At 61.6% G+C, this 9,450-nt stretch overlaps 1 protein-coding gene across 2 annotated transcripts; it reads left to right on the top strand.

The window, feature by feature from the left end:
* Window positions 1–722: 722 nt before the first annotated feature.
* C27H15orf39 (chromosome 27 C15orf39 homolog) lies at window positions 723–9,450 on the top strand. 2 transcript variants are annotated; one of them, XM_015243133.3, is made up of 3 exons: window positions 723–885; window positions 4,189–7,011; window positions 8,948–9,450. In XM_015243133.3, exons 2-3 carry the CDS (start codon window positions 4,236–4,238, stop codon window positions 9,313–9,315), a joined length of 3,144 nt encoding a protein of 1,047 aa, XP_015098619.1. In that variant the 5' UTR covers window positions 723–885; window positions 4,189–4,235; the 3' UTR covers window positions 9,316–9,450. The 2 variants fall into 2 exon arrangements, with proteins under 2 accessions (XP_015098619.1, XP_015098620.1); XM_015243134.3 differs by having other exon boundaries at window positions 4,189–7,063; window positions 8,948–9,083.

Genomic DNA, 9,450 nt, shown 5'->3' with positions numbered 1-9,450 from the left:
CTTCCACCCCTCCAGCCCCTCTCCTGGTAACAGACCATTCTGGGCTGCTGGAGATGCTCCCCCCATCCCATCTCCCAGGCTACACGTGCTCAGGCCTGTCTTACTGAGGGAGATTTGCCAAAAAGGTTCAGAGATACCCACTGAGGAGGCCACTTAGCAAACCTCCCAGCATCCTCATTCCTGGCTCACTCCAGGGATGGGGAAATCACCCTTTCCTCAGACAGGCGTGGTGCCCCTCAACAGGGGTGGAGATACTTTTGTCTGCAATTTGCCTTCACTGGCTGCACCAAGATGAGGGGACAGACTAAGGAGTCCCCTTCAGCCCCTAATGCAACTGTACTGGCCCAAAGTGCCAAATATTTTAATGCAAACACTTATAAGCCTTAAGACACAGCACCATGATATAATATCAGTTTTACTAAAATCAGGAAACTGAAGCTCAGCGAGGTCAAGTGGCAGGCACTAGATCACATAGCTAGAAAGTGGCAGTGAATGAATGATCTAACGGAGTGACTGGAGACGTCTGATGGTTCGGTGGGTTCAGACAGTGCACAGAGCCCGCGGCCTGGTCCCAGGAGAGCTGGACGACGCAGGCCCTCCGCACTCCCGGGCCCAGGGGAGCGCAGGCTCCCAGAGGCGCCGCCGGGCTCTGCCCCCACCGCGCGGGCCGCCCCGCCCCCGCCCCGCCCCCAGCCCGCCCCGCCCGGGACCGCAGACGGCGCCCGGCGGCGGCGCGAACGGCCGTGAGGAGGGTGGCTCCGGCCTCGGTGCTCACCGCGACTTCCCGCGCAGGGTCCGGCCGGACGAGGACCCGCAGCCTCGGCGGCGGTGGAGAATGCGGTCGCGGCCCCGGGCAGCAGCCGCGGGAAGCCGGTTGCCCTGCAGGTAGGAGTTCGCCCGCTCGGCCGGCGCGGAAACTTGGGCCGAGTTTGCGGGCGGCGCGTGGGGAAGGGGCGGGTGGCGCTGCCCCAGGGCGCCCCTACCGGCCGGCCCGGGGATGGGGCGCGCTGGGTCTGGGCCGAGGTGGCGTGGCTCCTGGCTGCTGCCGCAGGTCCCCGGCGGGCGGGCTGCCGGGCAGGGGTCGCGCTGCTGCTCCGACTTCCCTCGGACTACGAGGCCCCCGGGGCCTGGACCTCCGGCGGGGCGCCGGATCCTGCGCAGGGCTGGCGCAGCGGAGCTCAGGCCGAGCCCTCGGGCCTCCCACGGGGTCCGGCTCACGTGGACTGCGGGCGGAGATGAGGGGGTGGCGGGGGTCTAGCCTGGGGGACGGCGGGCCCTGAGACGCCGCGGGGCCCTGGTCGCGCCCTGCTGGGACGGGACGGCCCTGCGGTTTCCTTGCTATGGCTTGACTCACTCTCTGGCTGCAGCCCAGGCTGGCGGGATCGCCTCGAGGCGGTGGCTGCCCAGACTCTGCGGCCGAGCCGCCCCCTGCCCTGTCCCTCCCGCCAGTCGTTGGGTGTCGGTCCGTGGGGCCCGGTGCGCGGGTCTGTCTGCATGCACACGTGTGCGGGGGCCCGAGCTAGGGGAGAATGCAGTTCTGGAGGGACGTGCATGCAGATATGGGCCAGGAACGTACTTGCAGACATGGGTTTGCATAAGTGGTGGCGGCCTGTGTATCAGCCTGCTGGGGTGCACGTGCGCCCCAGTGCCGCCGGGCAGGGCGTGGGAACACCCGGAAGCCTGCGGGGTCGGGTGCGGCGGCAGCCCCAAAGCCAGATCGTCTGAGGGCCCCAGGCACTAGAGTTTTGGGCGAGGCAGGTAATGGGAAGGGGGTGGAGCCAATCCCGCGACCCTTCCTCCTCCCCTGGAGCCTAGGCTGCCCCTAGGTGCGGTTTTAGCGTCAGCAGGGCCGAGAGCCTCCGCTGGGGGAGGTGTGAGAACGCGGGAAGGGGGCCCGATTCCGCTCTCTGAGTCCAGTCGCTGGCACAGCTGGCAGGATCACTCTCTTCACCCTGGTCTTGCCTAATGTCCATCCGGGGACCTCTTAGGAGGTGGAAGAGGGAATTGGGCCTCGGAGTTGTTTGCTCCCCCTGCTGCTTATGGCAGGGGTGGCAAAGCGGGGGTGAGCTCTTCTGGACCCCGTGAGAGGTTGGTCCTCTCAGCCCAGCCCCGACATCAGCCAGCGAACAGCTCAGTAGTCCAGGCGGTGATGTGATCCTGCTCCCTGGGGTCCTGCTCTTCTTGAAACGATTGCTTGCCTCTGTGTGTGTGTGTGTGTGTGTCAGGGAAGGAGGCACCTACATTTTGGCTACCATCTTGAGTGGGGAGGCGCCTACCTTGAGGGAGTGTATACTGGGCTCTCCATCTCCTACTGTCAGGAGGTAATGTCACCCCCATACACTTAATAGTCTTCTGCTGGCTCTCTGGAGCCTCCACCTCTCCCCCAAAGACTCTTGAGAATCCCAAGTAGCCTCACCTTTATTGGCTGGGTCCTGGGGGTGTCTCAGGAAGTCTCCAGGGCAAGGACATGCAGTGGACAGAGCCCAGGAGAGAAAGAATTCTGGGCCCTGGGCTGGGTGGGGAGCAGGCCCCAGGGAGTACGTCAGAGAGGTGAGATAGAGTGAGCACTTAATTAATCCAGAGCTCCCCAAGGACCGGGGGACTCAGCACCCCCAACAGCATGCAACCTCTTCTTGCAGAGTTGCTGTGCAGCGGGGTGGGGGCTTTCCCCTTGGGATACAGGGCCTGATCCTAGGGCATTGCCATGGGTTTTGCTTTGCTGACGCCCCTTCCTGTCTTCTCAGGAGCATTCCCTTCTCCAGGCTGACCTGAGGTGTTGGATTCTGGCCAGGAGATGAGCCAGCTTGCTTTCTGAGAGTCTTACCTGGCCTTCTTGGTGCACTTAGGCTGGGATGAGACTGGGCATTGGCCCCCCATTCTACCCTTGTCTTTTCCTGTCCCCAAAATGTGCCAGTCTAACTTGGAGCCTGTGGCTGGCATTGGCCACCTGCCAGAAGGGAAGAGAAGGCCAAGAGAGGAAGTTGGTCTTGGCTTGGTGGTAGAAACCTGTGACACCTGGCCCATGGCCTAATCATAGCAAGACGGCTGATGCATCCTTTCTAAGCCACCTGAGGGTTTTGGGGAACAGGGCATTGACGCAGGTCAATGTGGCCCTAGCAGACTGGCCTCAGATGACCCCTTCTGGGCCACTGGGTGCCTGCTGCCTTGAGGAAACCCACACTTGACCTCTCCGGGCGTGGGTCCCAATCCTTGTTTGGCCTTGCTTCAGGACCTTAGTCTTTCTCTGGCTCTCAGGTTTTCCATCAGTACAATAGGGGTCATTGCCAACTAGCATTCTGTGGCCCCCGGGGGCTCCCTCCCTGGAGTCACATCCTCCCACCTCCCCACCTGCTACATGGTCCTGTGCTGCCCCCACGTGTCTTTGAATAGCCCCAGCTTTGGGGCTGGGATGGACACAGGCTTTCCTCCCCTATGCTTTTGGGAGCTTCCTGTTGGCGCGACAGCACCATCTGCTGACAGCCTTTGCTCTCCGGTTGGGGGAGGAGCTAACGTGGGGGTGGGGCTTGTACAAAGGAACGCCCAGGGCCACCTCTCCTGGGGGACTGCCCTCCAAAACCAAGCCCAGTGACTGTTGTTCTGGGCCTGGGGACCTGGGTTGCAGGCCTGGCTCTACCATTTTTGATAAGACTGGCAGGTCAGAAGGCAATCTAGAGTACCACAGGAGATCAGAATTTGTAGACAATGCCTGATTCCACATCTTGGCTGCAGGGGGCATCTTGAGATCACTATGGCATCTTGGAATAAGAGCTAGTAGTAGGAGGTAGGAAGGATAAATGGGTCTCCTCATCTGTATATGGCTGGCGGGGTGGGGTGGGAGCGGGAGGGTAGCTAAGCAAAGTGATCCTCAGACTGGACCTTAGAAAGCCTGAAACCCCAAGGAAGGGGTCTTGGGAGTCATGTGGAGGAAAGCTGAACAGACGGGGCTCCTGGAATGGGGCTGGGAGATATGTTAGGGTTGCCGCCCAAGAATTCCTTAAACAAAGAATTCTGCAGCTTAAAAAATAAAGTTGGCTTGTGCATTCATTCCTTCATTCAGTCTTTATTGAGCATCTACTGAGTGCCAAGTTCTCAGGCGTGGCAGTGAGCCAGCGAGAGCAGCATTCCTCTGTTGCTTTGCCTGTAGCCTGTTCTTCTGACAGCCCCTGCCTCTCTCCTTCTCTCTTCCAGGTCAGCGGTTGAGTAGCTGGGGCCCTGGACGGCTTGAAGCCTTCGCAATGGCAGAGAAGCGGCCCCTGGGGGCCCTGGGTCCTGTGACATATGGCAAGCTGCCCCGCCTCGAGGCCGACTCCGGGCCCGGGCACAGCCTGCCCCCCTCTGCTGGTGCCCAGGACCCCTGCAGCTACAAGGGTGCCTACTTCTCCTGTCCCATGGGGGGTCCTCCTAAGACAGGATCTGAGCGGTTGTCATCCTGGACCCCATACCCATCCTTGTACCCTACCAGCGTGGCAGGACCCCCACTTCGGGCAGACAGCCTGCTGACCAGCTGCCTGCTCTACCGCCCACCCACAGAAAGTGCCGAGAAAGCACAGAACTCTGGCCCTGTTGAGCTCTTGCCCTTCAGCCCCCAGGGCCATCCCTACCCGGGCCCACCACTGGCGGCACCCAAACCTGTCTACCGCAACCCTCTGTGTTATGGGCTCTCGACTTGCCTGGGGGAAGGGGCAGCGAAGAGGCCACTGGATGTTGATTGGACGCTGATGACTGGATCCCTGTTACCCCCTGCTGACCCATCTTGTTCTCTGCCCCCAGCTCCTGCCAAGGGCCAGTCCCTGGATGGCACCTTCTTGCGTGGGGTGCCAGCTGGGGGATCTGGCAAAGACTCCTCGGTGAGCTTCTCCCCGTGCCAGGCATTCTTGGAGAAGTATCGGACCACACACAGCACGGGCTTCCTGGCCTCCAAGTATGCAGGTCCTTACTCTGGGGACCCCAAGCCGGCATTGTCTGAAGGGTCCCCCAGTCCTTGGACCCAGCTGGCCCAACCCCTGGGACCAGCCTGCCAGGATGCGGTGCCCACCCACTATCCACTGCCCCACCCTGCACAGTCTCTGCCTTGCCCTCCAGCCTGTCGCCACCCGGAGAAGCAGGTCAGCTATGGCTCAGTGCTTCCCCTGCAGCCTCTGGGAGCCCACAAGGGGGCCGGATACCTGGCTGGTGGGCTGAGCAGCCCCTACCTGAGGCAGCAGGCAGTCCAGACACCTTATATGCCCCCAGTGGGGTTGGATTCATATTCCTACCCCTCTGCCCCACTCCCAGCACCCTCGCCAGGCCTCAAGCTGGAGCCACCTCTTGCCCCACGCTGCCCACTGGACTTTGCCTCTCAGACGCTGGGCTTTCCTTATGCCCGGGATGACCTCTCGCTCTACGGAGCATCCCCAGGGCTCGGAGGGACGCCACCCTCCCAGAACAGTTTGCAGGCCATGCCACAGCCCAGTGCCTTCCAGAGGGCATGCCAGCCTCTGTCTGCCAGCCAGCTGTGCTCTGAGTCCGTGAGGCCTGCAGAGAATCCCGTGCGGGAAGTGGAGAAGATGTGGCTGCCCAGCTGCAGGAAAGAGCAACTCCAGCCCCAGCTCGATGAGCACCCGGGGGCACCCATTGTCATTGGAGACAGTCCAGTTCCCCGCACCCCACCGGCACTCCCACCCTGTGCCCAGGGACGCCAGTCTCTGCCACCGGACGAGGGCACATTGCCACCTAGCTCTCCACCGATGCCTATTATCGACAATGTCTTCAGCCTGGCCCCCTACCGTGACTATTTGGATGTGCAGGCGCCCGAGGCCACAGCTGAGCCTGAGCCTGAACCTGCCCCAGCCTCCACTCCCACTCCTACTGAGAACCACGACAAAGACTGCAGGGGGTCCCTGCCTGCCCAGGAAGCCCCCTTGAGGGTGCACTCCTCACTTAAGGAGGAGGTGGCACTGGACTTGAGTGTGAAGAAGACTGTGGCAGAGGCTCCTCCCGTCCAGGTCCCTCGCCCTACCAAGCCCACCGCAGCCGAGGATGCATCGGGCATTGGAAACACAGTCTCAGGTGTGTCAGGTGTAGGGGACACAGTCTCAGATCTGGAGGGCCTGAAAAAGATAGTCACAGAGGCACCAGAGCTGCCCGGGGTGCCAGTGACCTCAGAAGCCACCCCAAGGACCAACTTCCACAGCTCCGTGGCTTTCATGTTTCGAAAATTCAAGATCCTTCGGCCAGCCCCCTTGCCTGCAGCCGTGGTCCCAGCCGTGCCCACCTCGGCCCCTGCCCCTGCACAGCCTGCACCCACCCCTACACCCGTGCCCTCTGGACTACAGATTCTTACCCAGCCCTTGCCCATGGCCTGCTTCAACCTGGCACTGCCCAGCCCTCCACCTGTAGCCATGGCCTCTCCCACCTCAGCCCCTGCCCTGACTCCATCGCCTGCACCTGCGCTGGTTCCAGCTCCAGCTCCTGCTCCGGCTCTGGCTCCTGCTCCAGTCGCAGGCCCTGCTCCAGCTTCTACTCCCGTCACAGCAGACTCCTCAGAGCAACACTTCGCAGGACTGCACGCCTCCCTGTGTGACGCCATCTCAGGCTCAGTGGCTCACTCCCCACCTGAGAAACTGCGCGAGTGGCTTGAGATGTCTGGACCTTGGGGCCGGGCAGCGTGGCAGGACTGCCAGGGTGTGCAGGGGCTGCTGGGCAAGCTGCTGTCCCAGCTGCAGAGCTTCGTGTGCACGCAGCGGTGCCCCTTCCCCCACGTGGTGCGGGCCGGGGCCATCTTCGTGCCCATCCACCTGGTGAAGGAGCGGCTCTTCCCGCGGCTGCCCCCCGCTTCCGTGGACCATGTGCTGCAGGAGCACCGCGTGGAGCTGCGGCCCACCACGCTGTCGGAGGAGCGCGCCCTGCGGGAGCGCGCGCTGCATGGCTGCACTTCGCGCATGCTCAAGTTGCTGGCACTGCGCCAGCTGCCTGACATCTACCCCGACCTGCTGGGCCTGCAGTGGCGGGACTGCGTCCGCCGCCAGCTGGGTGAGCATGGGGCGGCCCCAGTAGCCACCGGAGCTGTGTGAGCGAGTGACAGGTGTGTGGGCTGTGTGAATGTTCACAGCCAGGGGCTGAGGGATTCCTGGGCCTCTGGAAAGAACTTGTGCTGGGGAGGGGGCTGGCCTTTCAGGGTGGGCTCCATGGACCCGCAGCCCTCTTCATCCCCAGCCTCAGTGAGTGTCTTCACGGCCTCTTCTGTAAGCCTCTGAACCCCATGGGAATTTGGCCTTCCCTGGCACGGCGCCCTCCTAGAGTCTCTCCTCTTCCCCATCTGTTATGTCTTTCCTGTCTTTGATGAAGGCTTCTTCTCTGGTGTTCCTGGGGCTCTGATCAGGCCCTGTTTTCTATCTGAGGTCATTTCCCCTGTGTCTGTTTCCCGCCCCAGTGCTCCTCTTCTGAGCCTGAGCCCCAAATACCCAGCTGCATGCCGGACCTGGGATCTCTCTGACCCTTAACTCCTCCCAAACCACACTCCCGAGCTTTCCCCTGAGCTCATGTCCCACCCCAGTCTTTTCCATCTCAGTGAGCAGCACCGTGCTTACCCAGCACCTCATCCCCCAAACCCGGCAGGAGCCCTACCCTCCGCCCCGAACATTTGCCTTTTAAATTGTAGGTTCCTATTCTCCTGGGTATTTACACTCACAGAAGTGACCCATAAGTCAGCGCGTCGTTTTATGGTTCGCTTTTCCCTACGACATGATGCCTGTGCCTGGTGTTCGCCAATGTGCTCTTTTCATGTCTGGGAGAGTTGTCTGAGTCAGTTCAGGTAGCTCGAACTTGCTCTCCGGAGCGGGCACGGTGTGCATGATCACATTTCTTCAGTCAAGATTCGGGGGATGGTGCCTCACCTGCATCAGAACATCTGGCATCGAGGCCTGAGGCCCACTCTGTCGTCTTTCTCTCCCCACTCCCCTGCCTTCTGTCCTCCAGGCCTCTGGCTGTCTCTGTAGGAGCTATTCCTTGTCCCCTTTCCATTCTAGCACCAGGTTGGTGTGGAGAGGGGGCCTGAGGAGTGAGGTGCAGATGTGGAGCTTGGGGTCTGGGTGACAAGTGTTGCTGACCCCGAGCACTGAAGAAGTTGGGGCATTTGTCCTAATGGGGTGCAAAGAAAATGCAAGCACAAATCTTCTGTTCCTGGGTGAGAAGGAGTGAGGGTGGGTGTCATGTGTCATTCTCAAGCCCCCCAGCCTGTCTTCTCTACATTTGGGCTGTCAGGAGCCCAGGGAAGGACAGGTCCATTTTTCCTGGGCTGCCTGCTGGGCAGTAGGGCCTGGTAAGCAAGTGACTGGTGCCCAGCGTCCTGCCACTGGCTGCATTTTTGTGTCCCCATCCCCCTTCCCTCCCTGACCTGTGAGTCCTCCCCTGTGTCTTTGGAGCAGGGGCCACCCTACAGTGGTGTCCTTAGAAGTGCTCTCCTGACAGCCTCCCTTCCCAGCAGGTGTGCTCTTGGTCAGGAGCCCTTCTGGTTCCCTCCACTCCTCCCTCTATCCCCTCCCTCCAGGCACTGCTCTCAGGCTCTTGCTCCGACTCTGGGGGTGGTGTGGCAGAAAGATGATGGCATTTGTGTGGCAGGGCCCTCTCTGCTTCAGCTTCCCTGCCTGTCCAGTGAGCCTGTGGACCAGACCAGTGGTTCCTGGCCTTTGTAGCCCCTTTCCTCTTGTCCTTGCATCCAGACAGCTTCTCCTGCAGGTACCCTCATCATAGAGTGCTGGCGTCTCCGGGGAGAAGCACACCCTTTCAGCTTGATGGGCTAACCATGTGGCCGGTGGGAACGTGCTGGGGAGGGTCATGATGGCTGTGACCCTGCCGGGGCTCTCCTAACATGGACAGTAGAACCACTGGTCTAGATGGCTTTGGAGGCGAGGAGATGGGACCTGAGGGTGTTGAGGGTCTGCAGCCTGACTGTGTGTTCATTTTCCAGGTGACTTTGACACTGAGGCTGGATCTGTGGCCTCCTCACAACCCACCGTGGCCAGAGAGGAGCCAGACAGCCTAGCCCTGGCTTGGAAGTCGCCTGCCCCCAAGGCCAAAAAGCCCGGGAGGAAGCCACCAACCCCTGGCCCTGAGAAAGCAGAGGCAACCACTAGGGGAGGGTCCCCTGGCGCCTCACCCACCCCTGCTGCCAGTGCCAGCCCCCCCAGCCCAACGCTGAGGGCACGCTTCCGCAGCCTGCTGGAATCCGCCTGGCTCAATGGACTGGCCCTGCCCACTTGGGGCCACAAGGTCCCAGGACCAGACCGGACCGCGCCCCGCCCACAGCTGCTGGGCGGCCAGAGCCATCACCTGTAGCCTTGGTTGCCACTGCTGTCTGGAGAGCCGGGGGTCATTCTCTATACCCCTCCCTTCTGCTGGTCTAGCTGCTGAGGGCCAGGCCAGGAGTGGGCATGGCCTTGGGGTTTCTCCAGCTCTCACCCCGCCCCCTGC

The sequence above is a fragment of the Vicugna pacos genome, chromosome 27 (assembly GCF_048564905.1).
Source record: "Vicugna pacos chromosome 27, VicPac4, whole genome shotgun sequence".
NCBI classification, from domain to species: Eukaryota; Metazoa; Chordata; class Mammalia; order Artiodactyla; family Camelidae; genus Vicugna; species Vicugna pacos.
This window is presented reverse-complemented; position numbering and strand designations above follow the sequence as displayed.